Consider the following 17,517-nt stretch of genomic DNA (forward strand, 5'->3'; position numbering starts at 1 on the left):
CCGTTCGCCACCGTCGTGGACTTGCACAGTAAGTATCGCACGAGATAGGCGCCCGTAGAGCTGCAATAAGCAATCCCACAATTGGGCGCTAAACACTGTCGTTTGCATCTTGAGCACGTGCATTTTTTTCTGGCCGACCATCCTTCCTTTCCTCCTACCACTATGCCCGTAGCCGTGGACGGGGCGCGTCCCAGCTCACCACCCAGGCTCAAGGACAAGGAAGCTAGACAGCCTCGGGATGTGCCCCTCCCAGAAACCCCAAAACCATTAGGAAAGCGTAAACGAAAGGGCAAGGAAATAGCGGAAGCGAGCCTTGCTTCTACTGCACCGCAGATCATAGATGATGCTCCGTGGTCCTGGAAATCTTTGACAGAGGCGTCGGCGAGCAGGGTACCACCGGTCTTTACAAAGGATGGGCGGTGCGTGTTGGCGTGCTCACCGGTGTACTGCGTCTAACACTTGGGCAGGTATTTTTTCTATGTCGCAGGGTCTACTGTGAAGATATACTCTTCCTCCACGGGCCAAATCGTATCCACGCTCGATCAACCCAGTGCGAACGACTCCGGCAGCAATCAACACACTCCTGAGGCGCATGCCATCACCTCGGCGATCCTGAACCCGCACAATCCGTTCCAGTTGATCACTGGCTCTTCGGACGGCCATATTCGTCTGTGGAATTACCTAGATGCCGTCCTCTTGCAGACGATTAATGTCAACAAGTCAATCATGCACGTCGCCGCACATGAGGTATCAAGGACTACGTATTCGTTTCGGTAGCTCGAGGGACTAAGAAGAAGAGTAGTAAAGGTGCGATTTGCGTATGCCTGGTAATGTATTTCCTGCTCACATGGAGATGTTTTTTTTCTCACTAGCGAAGCGCGAAACCTCCGAGGACAACGGCTCTGTGATTCGCGTGTCGTTGCGGCCCTCTGCTGCCACAGTTGATTTGCCGATCCAGCTACCTGCGGAGACCGCCTTCGTAGGGAAGACGCGAGCAACAACAGGCTTGGCTGTGTCACCAAGTGGTGCATGGGTCGTCGCAACTGGTGGACACAAAGCCTATGTCTGTCCGACATCTCATCTGTCCGCCGGCTTCACGAAATTTGTCTCCCCAGAGCAGCTCACTTGCCTTGCGTTCCACCCGTCGGAGGACTATTTCGCGACGGGGGACGTCACGGGCTGCATACGCTTATGGTACTGTCTGGACGCTGGTCTCACGAAGTCGTTCGGCGTGCAGAGGACAGCTCAGACGACAACTATGCATTGGCATGCTCACGCTGTGTCGTCCGTCACATTCACCACCAACGGAGCTTACCTGTTGAGCGGCGGCGAGGAAGCGGTGCTCGTGATCTGGCAGCTGCACTCAGGCAGGAAGGAGTTTGTTCCGAGAGTTGGCGCACCCATCTCGCACGTTGCATTATCGAGGACATCCGAAGGCGAAGAGGAGTACCTTCTTGCCTTGTCCGACGCTTCGTTCGTGTTTGTTCGCTCCGGTACGCTCAAGATTTCGAGATCAATCGCTCGCATCAGAATAGGTATGCTGGTGTCGCGCAAGAGACAGGTGTGATCGGCTCATGTGTTTCTCTAGACCCTGCAACATCTCATAACCGCGCTTCCACTTCCGCACCTTTGGCTTTTCACTCATCGACATCTACTCTCATACTGCCATCATCGCATCCGTCAACGCTCCAAATTTACCATCCAGCATCCTCCCGACTTATGTCGGAACTCGAAGTCTCGCCATCGAACAGGGTGGCGCGCAGAGACGAAAAGCCATTACAGCCCTCTCGCGTGGAGCACGCTGTAGTATCGGATTCTGGGGAGTGGATGGCGACCATAGATCGTCGTGACCCAGACGGGGCCTTCACGGAGAGGTCCACTTAAAGATATGGTGGTGGGATCACAAGTCCGAGTTCTGGATATTGAACACTCGTATAGAGCGTCCGCATGGCTTATCTAGAGTGTCAACTCTGGCTTCCGACCGAAGGCCAATGGTAATGATGAGATGTTCCTCATCACCGTCGGTGCGGATGGTAACATCAAGTCTTGGGGCATCCGCACAGTCAAGCAAAAGTCGGGGAACATGGAAGGTATGTCACTAATGTCGAGCCTAGTATCCACTCACCTGAGTTGTGCATAGTGTTCTGGGTTGCTCGATCTACTACGCGCTACCGCTCCGAGGTCCCAAGTCACGTATCGTGGTCAGCGGATGGGTCGTTATTCGCCGTCTCCCTAGGGCCACAAGTTGCTCTCTTCGACGGCAATACCAACGCCCTTCATCAAGTCCTGACCTCCTCGGATTGCGGGCGTGCGCTATCGGCCCATTTCGTGGGTACAAGCGGCCGGTTTGTCGCCGTAGTGGGACGTAATGACGTGATGCTCTGGGATTTGCTTACGCGTTCAAGTAAGTGTTTCGTTTCCCGTAATGACTACTGTCTGATGCCTGTACACAGTGCGCTGGCGATACACGAGCACGTACTTTATTGATCGATTGGTGGTCCACCCTACAGAAGAGTCCTTCACCGTTCTCGAGCGCTCCAGTACGTCCGCGCACACGACATCGGCTGCTAGAGCCGTTCTCCTCCGTCCTACTTCCCCCGTCCCGACTGCAAAACGATGGTTACCCTTCAGCACTCGTGCTGCACTGTCACATCCATCCCTAGATGCCTTCACGTCTGAAGCGTCGTCGTTTGTCCTTGTGGGCATCACGCACAAGTGGGGTGTCGCGGTCTTTGGGGATGATGTACGACTTCCAGAGGAGAAGGGCTCGTCACCTCGGGGTATCGGCAACGAAAGTACGGCTGGACCATCAAAGCGCACGCTCTTCCACGACATATTCGGAGCGTCTGCTCTGGTCGAACCTATCTCGGCCGCAGGGCAGCCACCGGAAGTCGACATCGCTCGCTCGTGGAGGGGTAAGGAAGTCGCGGAGATCTTCGATGCTCCGACCCACCTCATGCCTCCCGTCACATCGCTTTTTGACACATTGATGGACTCCTTCCTCACCGTCAAGGTCCCGGGTAAAACTGCACAGCCCGAGGAAGAGGAGGAGGAAGGATCAACCGAGGATGTCGAAATGCAAGACGACACACAGCCTCTCGTCACCGAGGCTCGCATCGAACGTGTAGTCAACCGACACGAGATGGACGCCTTCATCGACTTATTCAAACACTGCGCGATGAAGGGTGAGTGCCTGTGCGTTATGACTCGTCTCTGGCGCTCATCGTACCCGCAGCTACAGGTCCCACCATATCACACCAGGATCCATCAAGGAACAATCTGCGACACGCAAATGGCGGCCATAAGGCACTATCCAACGGCGTCGCTCCCTCTACACCATCATCGACCAAAACCAACGGTGCAAAGCAAAGCCTCCTTACGCCCGTCCCCCGCCCATGCCCACGCCCACGCCCACACATACTACCAAGGATGTATCATCAACGCCATCAAAAACCTCGCCAGCCGTCAAGGCCGGGCAGAAACGCAAAAAATCATTAGGATAACGAGGGTGTATAGGGGGATCGTCGTCATGTAGTGCTAGCATTTCTCGCATACCATCTGCATCGATATCGTCATCGCTGTCCTGTCTTACCACACGCATGCAACCTACCTTATTGGCATCAAGTACCATGCTAATTCTCGCTGCGTGCTCATTACCTTGCGGAGAAACGCCATTGGATACAGACTAGTGAACGCAGCAAAGCGCATGTATATGCGCGCGGCGGCTCCTTTCCTCTGGTCGACGACATCTATCGACGCGCATCCATTTCAATCTCCGTAAATACAGGTCGCAACGCGTATGCAACCCCACGTCGGACTAATTGCGCCCTCCCGTCACGGTATGCTTGAGACCCAAGAGGAGGGAGGCACCTTCGATCATATCCGCAGGGAAGAGGGCGTGGTATTCTTTGGGAATCAGAATATCAGGGCAAAAGGCCTGGCCTTCGGAGTGCGCATTGCCGTTACTTGAATGAAGTTGACGTTCTCGCTCACGAGATACCCCTGCAACCCCTGCATCGCTTAGGTCAGAGGACGTGTCTGGCGACCACCGGCTCCTGCAAGCACTGATACGGATCCGAGGCCGCTTCTCCGCGCGAGCGCAGGCCCATTCCAAGTCGGGTTCTCTCTTGCCAGTGTCTTCCGGACCTTGGTAGCTGGCGATAACCGGACCGAAGACGTCGTCTTCCAGGAGTCGCATAGAGGGACTAGCGGAGTCCATCGAAGAGTGTACAAAGTAGGAGTGGGTGGAGACGAGGGCAAATAAGCCCAGAGGTCCTGCATGTACACCTGCCCCAGGCGTGGACCAGGCGCGGCGTAGGTCGCTGCAGAGATGGGCGTGGGCGTGGGCGTGGCGGCACGCTCCTTGATGGGACGTTCCTTGGTAGCAGATGGCGAGTCCTTTGCTGGAATAGCGGGCTCTGGAGTCAGACCCAATAGAATCCTTGTTGAGGGACCACAGTCGTTGGATGAAGGGCCCGGCGCGCGTTCTGGCTCCACATTCTCAGCAAACCTCGCGCTCCTCCTACGAATAGTCTGCCGTTTGTTCTGGAACCAGATGGTGATGTTCTTCAATGGCCTTCAAACGAGCAACCAGTTAAACATTGTGTGCATGGAGGAGAAACGGTAACTCACAGCCCAACATCGTTGGCGAGCGATTGCTTGATTTGCCTGCTCGGGTGCGTGTTCTGCTTGTACAACGCTTCCAGGCGCTCCAGCTGTTGCTGCGTAATGCGGAAGCGTGGCTTCTTCTCCTTCATGCTTTCTACTTCAAATACCTGCTCGATATTGTTGATCGCGCCTTGCACCGGAACGTCTTCGACTGGCCCGGGAGCAGGTGCACCGGCTTGTGAGCGTGTGGTCGGACGCATGTTGGGGCAGAGAGGCAGTGATATGGTAGGATGCGGCCATGCATCCTGAAATATGAATACCGTCAGCAGGAGGCTGACTTGAGGCTAACGGTGAGCAGGCAGTGGTTGACACTGTACCGTGGCACGGCCAGCCTCCGCCACCGTCGAGACGCGTCGCGATCCCGTGACCGGGTTCAAGCCGCGGTTGGTGTTCGGTTCGCTCAGCGCTGGCCGTTTCCCCAGTGAAAAAATTCTCGTCAGCTTATAGCGAAATGATGATAAAGTCATTATGAAGGAGACAGTAAGCTGTTCCTACAAACCTCGTTTCCGAGGCACGTACATGTCTGTAACCTACAACAACACGTATGCACCAGGAATGCAGTACACCATACGTACTCGTGGAAGTCGTTTCGTGCTCAGTCCAAACTACACGCGTCACATTATGAAGAACAAAGTACCTTCCAACCGTCCTTTCGAAGACTTGCAATGCACAGCGAGACGATCATAATAATGGCCGACCCATAAACCCAAGGAGGGCCATGGCGGCCTCCATATCCTGGGCCGGTGCGACGTCGTCGTCGCGTTTGTTGAGCAGCGATGCTGGCGGTGACTGCAGTTGCACCGCGCTGACGTCTGGCGTAATCGCCTCGTATTCTTCCGTTTCCGTCTCCTCGCCGTCTCCGTCCGCCCCCCTGGGCTCTCCGTCGAGGATCAGCATCGGTACGTCGTAGTCTTCTTCGTCCAAGACGTCCGGGTGAGGTGTCTTATTTCCCCTCGCTTTCGCACATGCCCATTCAAGTGACCGCAGCGACTTTGTCCGTCTTGGCAGTGCAGATAAACGCATACCATCGACGCCAGGAGAAGATGGCGGAGCAGGAGGCGACGACGGTATATGCTCCCAAAGGTTCGTTGGGGGTGGAAGACAGTTGGGAGATGCGTAGCGTCGAAGTGCGTTGACGCGGCGCGGGGTGAGAGGTGGTCGTACTGGGGACGCAACCTCGGGCTCGGGTGTGGATTTCCGCTCTCGAGAAGACACGACGCAGTCCAAAGAAATTGCGGACCCTGTTCTCGAGAGGTGTCTCTTCCCTGAGTGGGCAGGGTATGCGCTCCCTCGTAACGGTTCTCTTGAGGGGGACGTGTCCAGACGAGGGACTTCTTCTTAACGCTGCGCCGCCTGTTTTGAAACCACGCGCTGACGGTCTTGAGTTCGCTGTGAAGGGGTCTATCATCAGTCTGTTGAGCGCAGGCGATGGAGACGTCCGACGTACATTCCGAGCTCTGCAGCGAGCGCAGTGCGAACATCTTTGGAGGGATGCGTCTGGTGTCAAATATAGCGGAGAGCACGACCGTCTGTTCGTGCTGGAGGCGCCTTCGTGCGAAGGGATCTCTCCCGCGGGCTTGTTCGACTTCGGGTGGTGAGCACTCCTCGACCGAGTCGACCGAGCCGATGGAGGACGAGTCGAGCGAGGAGCAGGAAAGTACGGATCCGGTGCGTTCGACGGGCATGGTCTTGAGGGTTCAGATGGGTGTTGAGAAGGGGGACGTGGGCATCATGCGGGGACGCCAAACCGAACTTGAACAGAACGCGAGCGCGACGAACCGCGTCTCCGAGTCGACGCGTCTACACGTCCAAACAACGCGTCTGCTCCGAGCACGTGGGCGCCATTCGAACGCTTGCAACCGAACTGGCCCACTTGGAGTCTTGGAAGTTGGCAGGACGCTAGTATAACCCGACTGTGCCATTATTCGATGTCACTCGGTAGGTCCTAAGTACACGGTATAATATTACTGAAGTTTACGATACAAGTGAGTTAGGTGGCAAGGAGTGTGTTACGTGGGATAGTAGCGATGAGAACTTCATGATGAAAGATACAGCAGAGACGAGTCTGGCAACCAAATACAGTGAGTAGTAGTAACAAGACAAATGGACAAAGGAGCGGTGCATGCATCCGATACATCACATTAAGGAGCGTTGATCATCATCATTTAACGGAGACGCCCCAGGCGTATGGATACCGTGTCGTTGTTCTCAAGCACAAGACATCTAATTCGCCAGCGTTCCTCCGAGACGGAGGCCTACGGCCGCGTCCAGTTCCGCACGGATGGCGGCCTCCTCGCGACGATGTGGTGCGGGTAGTTGGGGAGGAGCTGCAGCCGATCGCCGAGGAACGCCAGCAAGGCCCGCTGCTCAGCGGTCCACTGCTTCCACTTCGGCTCGGGGACCGTGACCACAGATAGCGGAACATGGTGTCCGTCCCTCGCCTTCACGAAGGAGGCCAGGTCCTCGCGGGGATCTTGTCCGTGGCGAGCGTGTGCAGGTCCGGGACCAGGCAGTTCACCCTGTCTATATCCGCCAGGTCCATAGGGACCAGCCTGAACGGTGGTTGAGCGGACGCACCGCCCAGGGTCCCCGAGGAGGTACTTGAACAATATCGGCGTGGGCAAGCTCTCCGTCCTGAGCACGCGCAGGCGGGGCATCGCGTCGAACCAGGCAGTGATGTGTTCCTTCGCGGCCGCGTTGTTCTCGATCTGGACGGCCGCGATGGTGAGCACCTGCGTCTTCGGGAAGCGGCCCTTCAGCTTCGCGAACATCGGGTGTAGTCCTGGCCGAGCATGGTGAGCAGCGCGAGGATGCGCACTTCGGGCGCGTGGATGCACTCCAGGATGTTGATCGCGGACTGGCAGTTCGCGTCGCCGAGCCGCAGCTCGCGCAGGTTCGGCACGAAGATCGGGTCGTGGGCCTGCTGTCCCTCGAACTGGGGACGACGAGTGGAGGTAGAGCTTCGAGAGGTTCGGCGCCTGCAGCAGCGTGCGGAACTGCTGGGCGGTCGGGGAGACGTCGCGCACGAGGCGGCGGATGTCCAACGTCAGCAGTTTCGCGGTGCTGATCGTGTCCCAGTCGACGCTGATCCCGTTCAAGGTGAGGCTCTTCAGGTTCGGCGTGTGCCCGCCGAAGAGGGCGAGCGGCTGCCGGCTCTCCACGTTGTTGAACTGGTTGGTGCTCCAGAGGTACGGCTCCCAGCCGCGATCGAGCTGCAGGAGTTGCAGCTTGTTCACGCCCCCCTCCATCGCCTCTGAGAACATTTCACTACGAACCACGGGCCCAGCCAGTCCTTCAAAGAGCAGATCAGGGACCGGATGTTGTGCACCTTCGTCTTGAAGATCTCCGCGAGATACACGATCTGCTGGTGACTGAGCACGGGTAGTCGCGGGAAGGCCATGTCGCTGACGCAAAGGTCGAGGGGGGCGTCTCCGGCCCTCTGAAAGAACGTGAGGGATCGGGTCCACGGAGAGGGGTCGGTGAACGCGATCCTGCCCCACAACAACGCATCCGAGAGGGCGACCTCGCGGAACTGCCTGCAAACCCAGGTGAGACGGAGCTTCTGAAGGGGCTCGCCTTGCATAACGTTGATGCTCAGCACGACGTAGCGGAATATCTCGGCGAGGAGCTCCGCGGGGAGCTCGGCGAAGCGGAACATCCTCCACGACAGCATCTTGCGCATGAGCATCGCCTTCCCCAGCTCGCCGTCGACCGCGGCGCTCTGGCGGGGCAGGAGACTATCGCGGAGGGTGTTTAGGTCGCGGATGCGGGCGCGGACGCATCTGAAGCGTGCACGAACGCGATCAATCTCCATCACCTCCGTTGGCTCCGGCTGGCGGAGCAGAAAAGCCCGAAGCAGCGCAGGGTCGTCCCAGTGGTCAGCCATGCGTACTTCTTCACCGATGGTGGGACCAAGGGGAGGCGCAGGTCTCGGCAGTTGGTATAGAATTTGTGGCATCTGAGAAATTGTCAATGCAAAGAATCACAGAGGCATCGTTGGTGTCTCTCACTCAACTGTCACCGTCAATCTGCTATGCGCGCTTGCGGGTACTGGGTAGGCGTCGAGATGCGGATGGAAGCGAAGTCGGGGGGAAGACCTGGGTGAATGTCGAGCTGAGGTCGGGGGAAAACACAATGCGGTGCCGAGAGCTTTAGAGGTGCTTATATACGCATACGAGTGGCACTTGTACTTTGAAACGTATAACGTCGCGAAGGCGGAACGCATGTCCAACCCGAATTTACGAGTTTAGGCAGTGGCACCAAATAGAGAGTATTTGGTTCTGTGGGCGGCGTCATTAAGGTTGCCTCAAAGCAGTAAGCCACTCACCGCCGAAACATATCTGCCGTACTACTCCAAACTGGTCGTGCTTGTCTGGACAATGTAATTGAGTTGTGACTGTAGAAAGGTGGTAACCATTGTGTGAGATCACGGTTGTATGGCCTTTGAAGACAGCTGACATCCTGTGCATCCAATCAAGACTAGTGGATATTGTACCAGAAAGTACTACTTTCTGAGAGGGTCGTTGCAGGAAACAATGGAGAAATGCATCGAAAAATCTTGTCTCTTAATGATTATGGCGAAGAAGCCAAGGTATTGCCTGCCAGCCAGTGCGCGCGTTGCTACCGCGCCGCTAATTGAGTGCCCGGTGCCATAGAGACGAGAGCCGAGCCACTCACGCGAGACCGGGACATTGATTGATGTGGCCTCCATGAGCCTGAATGGGCGACCAAAAGGGAGGAACAATGGAGTAGACCATTGCCCGATTGGGATGCAACGGAAGCATCTCGATCGTGTGGTGTCGATCTCTGCGACAAGTCTACAGCCGCCGTCACCCACTACTACTCCTAACACACACACCCTCGACAGGCTTGTCCTGCATCCCTGGAGCTACAGGTAAAATACACATCCAACTGGTCGCTACACGGTCTGTGTACGTGAACTCAGAACTGCAGCTTCCGCGCGTCCGCCGTTCCGCTGTCATACTTGCGAACCTCCTCGTGATAGTCATCCCGCGCGTCGCCCTTGAAGAACTCGACATCCTCGCTATCCATTGACCCGGAGACGCGGTCGGCTTGCCACTTCTTGAGCGTGAACCAAGGCCCGTGTGTGAGTAGTCCTTCTCGTTTGCCTGGTCTTTGTGGTACTTGACTTGGGGGAAGTCCGAGTCCGCTGTGTCTGGGTCCAACGACAAGGACACGAGCGCGTTGATGGTGGTCGACTTGACGCCGCCCGGGAATGTCCACGTCTACAGGATTTGACTTGGTCAACACCTATCCACGCAGCTTTGCGGATGTACTCGTACCTGCTCGTTCTTGAACTGGATCAAAAGCGGGTCGTTCCTGATCACTTCATATGCCTCGTTCTTGCTCTCTTTGAACAGCTTCGGGAGCGCGAACCACTGCCCCGCCATCTTGTAGCGGTCGTTCGCGTAGACGAACTGGTCGTCGTACACGCAGTCCGGGGTGTAGCGCTTGACGCGCTCGCGTGTCGGCTGGCACGAGTAGAGCGCGATGATGTCGTCGAGGAGGCGCTGGCGGGCGGGCGAGAGGGGGATGGAGTTGGCCGGGTTGGGGTGCATGTCGGCCGAGGTGGCCGTCTGGCGGACCTCAAAGTGCTCTCCCGGGAGGGAAGAGTCATTTGGCAGCTGGATCTTTGTCTCGGATGCAAGGGCAGACATGGCGCGAGGGCGAAGGCGGGGCACCGAGCGCAGAGGGGAGTGTATGCGCGGAACGAAGAGCATCTCGGGGCGTGGCCGCCTCAGCCTGGCTTATATACGGGCAGGGGGCGCGAACGGCGCGACGATGACGCACGGTGAGGCGGGATGCCGATGCATGTCGCCCCCCTTGCCACTTGAAGGCTTTGGATCGGGCTGTCGTACCTCGTCATCATACGCCGCCTCCATGTCCTCGAATGGAAGTCACCTCCCTAACTGGCATAACGACAGATATCCACAGCCCATACGCCTCAATATGAATACACACAATATGGCTTATATAGAGTTACACGCAAATGGCTGCTGCTGCATCGTCTTTCCCGTACAGAACTTCCCCGACCTCAGACCCACTGCTTGTTGCCGTGCTGCGACACAAACGCACCGCTGTCCTCGATCGTAGCCTTCTCCAGGACCTGCAGCTGCATCCTCACAGACTCCTCCGACTCCAGCGACTTGCCGTCCCACTCGGGGTAGAACTTCTTCACCTGTGCCCTCAGCACCGCCAATTCTTCTAGCACAGCCGGCGGAGCTAACATCAGAGATTATAGGTTAGCCACAGCAAATGTTCTATCCGCGGACAGCGACGCACGCGGCGGGCCTTGGAACGTGTCGACTATCCCGGGGCTGATCGTCAGGAAGACGATGCCCTCGTCCTTGAACCGCACGGCGTACTTGACGACGACCATGTTCAACGCAGCCTTCGAGACGGAGTAGGGCCCGGAGTTGGTGACATCGACATTACGGGCGAAGTCAAGATCGCCCATCCCGGAGCTCAGGGTGAGGACCTTCTTCAAGCCACCCTTGCGGATGAGCGGAAGGAATACGTTGATGGTCCGGATGACGCCGAGGACGTTCACTTGAAACTGACGTGGTTACATGTGAGCTAAACGCCTTTGAATATGACATCGAAGAGCGTACTGAAGAGTCCAGGTCCTGCGCGAGGAACTCCTCAGGGCTAGATGCGGAGCCCGTCAATACAGCCCCCGCGGAATAATTCGCCCAACTCACTATGCATCAAAGGTGTAGTTCAAGCGCTCAAATTCGATGAACGCAGCGTTGTTGATCAGACAGTCCAGCGTACCACCGGTGGTCCTCCCACCTCGGAAGCAGCTTCCTGCGCTCCTATGAGCATGGCTCCACATGGACATACGTGGTCATGTTCTCACCTTGAGTGCGCTCGAGTCTGTGATGTCCGCCTGGAGGACATGGATGTTCGACGCGCTCTGCGCGAGTCCAAGCAGCTCCGTAGCCGTGCTCTTGTTGCGCACCAAACCGAAGACGACGTTGTCGGGCTGTGCGCTCTGTGGATGCTTAATCGTGAGTATTGCTACACCTCTGTTCCCACTGGCAAACTGCAACGTACGAGTACGCGGACGAATGCGAGCTAGGGTTCCGGGCAGTTCACTAGTGAGCACGGGCTATTCTGAGTAGCATGCAGGTCAAGACGTACGCCTATGCCGCGCGACGCTCCAGTGATTGCGTAGGATGGCATGTTTTTAACGAGCCGTTGGGTACGGACTACAAGTTGTGCAGTCACGAGTGGGTCGAGCGGAGTGTCTACTGTCAGCTACCCATCATGCACTTTATATACTGTACGTTTGTGCTCCCCTTGCCTTCCACGAACACCGGACGTACGTATGCAATATCACTGCAATAAGCCCCGTCTCACCCACGACTAGAACAGCGAACCGCTCGCATCAGTCATCCCTGCGTATTCACCGTGTCGGAGATGCCTCTCACGACGATGCCGGAGGGTCGACGCACAGAAACGGCATGTCACGAATCGCGCTTGTGCCAGACCGGTGCTCGATCTCCGGCGTCGGGGATTGTCTGATCGACTTCAGTCTTCCAGTTTCCAAGGCACCAGATGACATACGTCATCGACCCATGAACTGACAAAACCCTGGGCCAACACAGATACTGAAGTAGGCGATAATTTGTCAGACTCGTATTTCATCCATGTACAATACTACACGGGTTATTCAAGATCGTACAGTACGATAGCGCACCAAGACATGAGCACGTCGCAACCGTACACTACTCATACAACATCTCGTCTGTCCATCCTTACCAGATAAACATACAATCAGACAGATCACCAAAAGATCGGACACAAGAAATCGCAGCCAACTCAACCAAAAAACTCGCAGTGAGACTCGTTTTAGCCGCGGGCTGGCGCGAGGGGCCCGAGCCAGAACCCGAGCCCGACGCCACAGGCTGCCTCTGCGGGGACATCTGCAACAGCTCCTCCAGGACCTCGCTCACAGCATTGTCCTCCGCCTCAGCGGACAGCTCCATCTTGCCCTGCACGCGCGCGCGCACCTTCCCAGGCAGGCTCGGGTAGTTGGCCGCGGTGAACCCCATCTGTAGACACACGCGGCCGGATGAGAAACAAATCCTGGACATGAAGAAGTCGACAACTCACATCACCAAGACGCCTGGTGATGGCTTGCACGGCGGGCGGTGGTGGCGGCGCAGGCGGTGCGGGCGGAGGCGGCACCAAAGGCGACGGAGGGCCGTTGCTGACGCGGCGCGCACGGGAGGTGGAGTTGTGCGTGGTGTGGCGTCGGTTGGGGACGCTGAACATCTCGAGCTGGGGGAAGGGGCCCCGAGCATTGCTGATAATTTGGACGGCAGACGCCGGCCTCTCAGGATTTTCCCTCGGCTTAGTAGGGGTCTCCGGAACTCTGCTAGAGGTAGTCTCAGCCTGTTTCGAAGTGGAGGCTACGGGCGATTTGTCCTTGTTCTGTGTGGCGGGAGGTGCGGCTGGGGTCTGCAAGCCACACAAGGGTCAGTCCGACGCAACCGCCACCATCCACAAACCGACATACCTCTGTTCCAACAGTCTCATCCTATCCCGCTGCTTCTTGCGCTCCTCCCTCTCATGACGGTACCTCGCCTTCTCAGCCTTGTACTTCTCCTTCGCCTCTTCAAGCGACTTCACCAGTTCATCCTTCGACGCCCTCGGACTCGACGCGGCCCCATACATCGTCACCTCCGCACGTGGGACGTGGTCAATCGGGTCCACGTCCACCGAGGAGTCGCTCGACTCGGGGCTCTCCCAGGGAACCCAATCAGAGGGGCACGCCGACGGCGCGATTGTTCTGCGGCGGCAGCGGGGTAGAACAGCGGCACCCACTTCCTGTGGCTATGTCTCCTGGGCCGTGGCGGTTCCCGGAGGCGAAGACATCGTCGCGAGACGAGCCCCAGCTAAGGACTCCCCGTGACGGTGGCGGCGGGAAGAATGTGGGGGGGTCCAGACAGCCAGTCGCTATAGTACGGCGCGGGAGGCGGCGGAGGTACTGGCGGGCGAGGGACACCAGGTACACGGGACAGTCCCGGAGGAGGCGGGGGCACGGGTGGCACAGGCACAGCGGGAGGTGGGGGCGGCGGAGGGACATCGTTGCGATACCCCCAGCGACCACTTGGGTTCGGCCAAGGATTGTGTCTGTCCCCATGGCCGCGACGTGCATCCCAGCCACCGTCATCTACGTCCCATTCGCTCATCCAGCCATAGGGGTCCCGACTGATACGACCAGAGTCCCAGCCGCTATCAGCCGTGTGCCGGCGGTAGGCGTTCGGGCGATGGTCGAAAGCCGGCTGAGGCAGAGGGGGCTGCTGCATATTATGGCGGCGCTCCTGGCTCGCACGCTGGGAGCGGGGCGTAGACGTCGTCGGGCCAGTGTCGCCCGTCGTGCTGAGTCTGACATCGCCAATAGTACGGACGACATTGGCGATTGCCTCCGCCACTCGGCGGCCCGCAGCCTCTTCTTGAGCCCTGCGCGCTTCGGGCGTGCTCTCACGGGTGTTGCCCGTCGTCTGGACGCTCAGCCGGAAGCTATCCGCAGTACGCGCGACGGAATGGCGGTGGGCCTGCCAGTAGGTCCCGTTAGTGGCGTTGCGGACGATGGTGCGCACGTTCTCTGAGAGCTCCGGGTGCGAGGCGACGACGTTGGAGAGCGTGTTGAAGAGGTTCGCCACGTCAGTGGTGAGTGAGAGTTGGTGCGAGGAGGCGGCGGCGGGATGTCCTCCAAGTCGGGGAGTGGCGGATCCGGCGCATCGTCCGTCATAGTGGACGATTTGGTTGTCGACATACTCCGGGCGAGGTTCGTGGCAGGCTTGGGAGGCGTTACTGCACGGGACGCGGTCGACAGCGTCCTGCGGGTCTCAGAGATGTCCTCACCCGTCGCCGCGTTCAAGTCCACGACATGGATGGGATACTTCTTCGGATCGGCTGAGCCACCGACAATCGAGGCGGTCGACGAGCCCGAGCTGACGGTGGACGCACGCTGTTGCCCTTGTCCCTAATCGGTATGGGCACCGGCGTCGAGTCCGTCATCTCCGAGTCCGCGATCGTCACCGCGTCCTGCTTGTCCTCCGCAGCGGCTGCAGCAGCCTCCTCACGCGCGAGCGTTCCGCGTCGCTCTCAATGGCTCCAAGTAAGCGTGGGGGCCCGAGCTCTCCGATCGGGAGGCTGGGCGGCGAAGATCGAGCCAAGGCCGGGCGAGATACCCTGCCAGTCTCCTCCACTCATACATCATCGGCATGCTCCTCCCAAACGTGTTCCTGTAGTTCGAGCTGCGCGGGGTTGCGGGCAGCGGCTTGTTGCGCTCCGCTCCCAGATCGAGCACCGCGAACTTCGCGACCTTCGACTCGCCCGGCGCCCCAGGCGGGAGCGTCCTGTAGAAATCTTGCAGCTCGCCCTCGGAGCTGAGTGTGACCTCGTCGCCGTCATGTCCTCGTACGCAACGGCGACGTCACTGCGCGGAATGTGGTAGAGCCCCTCGATCTTGGTAGCGAGCTCGGCCCAGCTGGGAGGCGTGTCGAAGGTGATGCGGCGGGTGAGCCCATCGGGTGGCTTGGTGAGCTTGAATCGGATGTGCGGAGCAGCCATGATAGAGAGGCTCAGCGAGATACGGCGCGCATGCGAAGGCGAGAGCGGGCTTATGAGGCGCAGAAGCAGGTCTAGCACATTCAAACCCCGCCGCAGCGGTGTATAAGTATGATCGAGGCGTAGGGCCCTTGCCTGATCTAGCACACATTACGCAATGCTTCACCTCCGCGTGTGCAGGAGGCACTGTGGCAGTGGGAAATTCATCCGCGCATTGTTCTCGAGCAGCTGCGAGTGTCCACTGTCAGGTGCGGGATTCACAAGCCGGCTAGGTCCTCAGTAACTTATAACGCAGTCCGCTGGTGCATCGTAACAGCAGGATATAATTGCACAATCTAGCAAGACATTCCATCAAGTGTGTATGGCACAGTGTAGACACTATTAACTTTCTTCCCACTCAGCGCAGCCCTCTCACGCGAAGATAGCCATGCGCGGGTCGATTTCCGCCGGGTCGTTGAGCTGTGCACGCCGACGTCAGACTCCTTGCCACAGATAACAACACGAGGAGCACGCACCCGGAGGTTGATGTTCAGAGAGCTGATCGCCTTGATCTCGTCCTCACCGAGCGTGAACTGGTCGACGTCAAGGTTCTGCACGAGACGGTCGTGGTTGTTCGACTTGGGGATGACGGCGAGGCCCTGCTGCACGGACCAGCGGAGCAAGACCTGCGCAGTGGCTGCGTGGAAGAAAAAGAAATCGCATCAGTAACCCGACACAATCCACGTATGCACAGCAAACCATGACTCACTCTTCGAGTGCTTCGACGCGATGCTCTGGATCGTGTTGTGCTCCATGAGGTTCTGCGCGCCCTTGTCAGCGCCGAGCTCGACGTAGCTTTGGGGCCGAGCGAAGAGTAGGCCGTGATCGCAATACCGAGGGTCTTGCAGAGCTTGATGAGAGGCTCTTGTGTCAGGTAGGGGTGGAGCTCGACCTGGTTGACGGCGGGCTCGTAGCGGGAATAGCGGAGGATGTCCTGGAGGATTGAACCCTGGCAGTTCCTGCAGGCACGGTAGTTTTAGCTGCAGTATCTCGCGTGCGGACGGCCTACGCACGAGACACCGATGTTCTTCGCCAAACCGAGGTCCACGAGTTCTTCCATGGGCCCCAGTCTCCTGCATGGGAACCTTGGCTGCATCCGATATTAGTTTCGACATAGAGCGGCATATATCGAGCCAGGACGTACCGAGGTGACCTTCTTGTCATCGCCCCACCACTCGGGAGGGTAGCGGTGGGCGGGGTCGACGTACTCAAGGGCGATCGGGAAGTGATGAGGAAGAGGTCGAAGTAGTCGATGCCCCAAAGGCCGAGCTGCTTCTTCGCAAGCGCGTGCACCTGGTGGCGTCTGTGAGCAGGACAGTCCAACGTCTACGGGGACAACGCACGTACGTGGTCACGGGCGTGGAAAGTGTTCCAGAGCTAATGTGGTACGGTTTTGTCAGGCGCCGCATGTGAGACGCATCTGTCGTGACAACAAACCTTGGAGGTCACCCCTGTTCCAGCGCAGCTGCGATAAATGGCGGTTCTGGGAGGGGGGAATGCATTTACTCACAGACATCCTCACGCTTGACAATGCCGTCGGCAATGGCGCGACGGAGACCTCACCAGCCTCCTTCTCGTTACCGTAGTCGCCGGCACCATCGAGGAGACGGTAGCCAGCCTTGATGGCATTGTACACGGTCTAAAGACGACTCTGTTAGGCCCCTTGCTTGCTACGCGCTGCGAGCTGTACGCACGTCCGCGCAAGTAGCCCTGTTGACCTGGACATCGCCGCGTCAGTGCGCGAATGCGGTCCCCAGCGCAGGAGCGGACATACCTTCCAGAGACCGAAGCTAGTGAATGGGATACGCGTGGTTAGCCCTGCGGCCGATCATATTATGTACTCGAGGAGGATCTCACCCGACGAGCGGCATCTGGCGCGTGCAAGACGTCATGAGCGTCAGACGCGAGAAGGACGTCGGGGAGAGCGCACCTTTGCGCCGGTCCTCTTGAGCGCGACGGTAGCGTGTTGGGACATTGTTGCGCGAGTGGCTAGGACGAGATGGGACGGGGAGAGGAGCTGAGGGAGGGAGACGGAGAAATGGGGGGACGCTGGAGGGGTTTATGTGCGCAGGGACGGGGAGGGGCGGGCCGTGGAGGGGAAGGGGACATCGATGGGATGTGATAGAAGATGCGCGGCTCATTGAATTCTCAGCGAGGGGAGGCCGGGGTGATCGATGTCCGCCCGCCGTCCTCTGACGTCCTCGG

At 58.2% G+C, this 17,517-nt stretch overlaps 8 protein-coding genes across 8 annotated transcripts; 1 reads left to right on the forward strand and 7 right to left on the reverse strand.

Annotated features, from left to right (window-relative positions):
• Positions 1-162: 162 nt before the first annotated feature.
• Positions 163-3,503, forward strand: B0H18DRAFT_1081514 (WD40 repeat-like protein; the record flags this gene model as incomplete). The annotated part of the gene is made up of 12 exons (XM_048031404.1): positions 163-419; positions 468-747; positions 792-807; positions 873-1,483; positions 1,505-1,535; positions 1,589-1,846; positions 1,873-1,961; positions 1,988-2,090; positions 2,141-2,404; positions 2,454-3,185; positions 3,242-3,384; positions 3,429-3,503. 12 exons carry the CDS (start codon positions 163-165, stop codon positions 3,501-3,503), a joined length of 2,859 nt encoding a protein of 952 aa, XP_047900356.1.
• A 517-nt stretch (positions 3,504-4,020) lies between these two features.
• Positions 4,021-4,868, reverse strand: B0H18DRAFT_1113126 (uncharacterized protein; the record flags this gene model as incomplete). Its single annotated transcript, XM_048032901.1, has 2 exons — positions 4,021-4,576; positions 4,633-4,868. 2 exons carry the CDS (start codon positions 4,866-4,868, stop codon positions 4,021-4,023), a joined length of 792 nt encoding a protein of 263 aa, XP_047900357.1.
• Positions 4,869-4,990: 122 nt separating this feature from the next.
• B0H18DRAFT_969856 (uncharacterized protein) lies at positions 4,991-6,414 on the reverse strand. Its single transcript, XM_048043638.1, has 4 exons — positions 6,192-6,414; positions 6,116-6,165; positions 5,984-6,057; positions 4,991-5,957 (listed from the first exon to the last, which is right to left on the reverse strand). Exons 1-4 carry the CDS (start codon positions 6,351-6,353, stop codon positions 5,350-5,352), a joined length of 894 nt encoding a protein of 297 aa, XP_047900358.1. The 5' UTR covers positions 6,354-6,414; the 3' UTR covers positions 4,991-5,349.
• A 91-nt stretch (positions 6,415-6,505) lies between these two features.
• On the reverse strand, positions 6,506-8,925 carry B0H18DRAFT_969857 (uncharacterized protein). Its single transcript, XM_048043639.1, has 7 exons — positions 8,679-8,925; positions 7,940-8,626; positions 7,666-7,919; positions 7,487-7,628; positions 7,246-7,427; positions 7,175-7,220; positions 6,506-7,130 (listed from the first exon to the last, which is right to left on the reverse strand). The coding sequence occupies exons 2-7, from the start codon at positions 8,624-8,626 to the stop codon at positions 6,924-6,926; spliced, it is 1,518 nt and encodes a 505-aa protein (XP_047900359.1). The 5' UTR covers positions 8,679-8,925; the 3' UTR covers positions 6,506-6,923.
• A 684-nt stretch (positions 8,926-9,609) lies between these two features.
• On the reverse strand, positions 9,610-10,346 carry B0H18DRAFT_1081515 (uncharacterized protein; the record flags this gene model as incomplete). Its single annotated transcript, XM_048031405.1, has 3 exons — positions 9,610-9,740; positions 9,764-9,914; positions 9,972-10,346. 3 exons carry the CDS (start codon positions 10,344-10,346, stop codon positions 9,610-9,612), a joined length of 657 nt encoding a protein of 218 aa, XP_047900360.1.
• Positions 10,347-10,545: 199 nt separating this feature from the next.
• Positions 10,546-12,297, reverse strand: B0H18DRAFT_969866 (uncharacterized protein). The gene is made up of 4 exons (XM_048043640.1): positions 11,833-12,297; positions 11,549-11,692; positions 10,972-11,245; positions 10,546-10,911 (listed from the first exon to the last, which is right to left on the reverse strand). Exons 1-4 carry the CDS (start codon positions 11,872-11,874, stop codon positions 10,724-10,726), a joined length of 648 nt encoding a protein of 215 aa, XP_047900361.1. The 5' UTR covers positions 11,875-12,297; the 3' UTR covers positions 10,546-10,723.
• Positions 12,260-15,346, reverse strand: B0H18DRAFT_969870 (uncharacterized protein; the record flags this gene model as incomplete). Its single annotated transcript, XM_048043641.1, has 11 exons — positions 15,144-15,346; positions 14,943-15,120; positions 14,895-14,911; positions 14,704-14,807; positions 14,479-14,671; positions 13,645-14,410; positions 13,518-13,592; positions 13,210-13,486; positions 12,808-13,155; positions 12,519-12,746; positions 12,260-12,274 (listed from the first exon to the last, which is right to left on the reverse strand). The coding sequence occupies exons 1-11, from the start codon at positions 15,274-15,276 to the stop codon at positions 12,260-12,262; spliced, it is 2,334 nt and encodes a 777-aa protein (XP_047900362.1). The 5' UTR covers positions 15,277-15,346.
• A 118-nt stretch (positions 15,347-15,464) lies between these two features.
• On the reverse strand, positions 15,465-17,435 carry B0H18DRAFT_969877 (NADP-dependent oxidoreductase domain-containing protein). The gene is made up of 12 exons (XM_048043642.1): positions 17,243-17,435; positions 17,007-17,030; positions 16,894-16,951; positions 16,827-16,870; positions 16,660-16,689; positions 16,457-16,519; positions 16,326-16,402; positions 16,104-16,271; positions 16,022-16,044; positions 15,789-15,949; positions 15,567-15,732; positions 15,465-15,519 (listed from the first exon to the last, which is right to left on the reverse strand). Exons 1-11 carry the CDS (start codon positions 17,285-17,287, stop codon positions 15,685-15,687), a joined length of 741 nt encoding a protein of 246 aa, XP_047900363.1. The 5' UTR covers positions 17,288-17,435; the 3' UTR covers positions 15,465-15,519; positions 15,567-15,684.
• Positions 17,436-17,517: the final 82 nt, after the last annotated feature.

Source organism: Fomitopsis serialis (assembly GCF_022376445.1).
Source record: "Fomitopsis serialis strain Sig1Antser10 chromosome Unknown B0H18scaffold_2, whole genome shotgun sequence".
In the NCBI taxonomy this organism is placed as follows: domain Eukaryota; kingdom Fungi; phylum Basidiomycota; class Agaricomycetes; order Polyporales; family Fomitopsidaceae; genus Fomitopsis; species Fomitopsis serialis.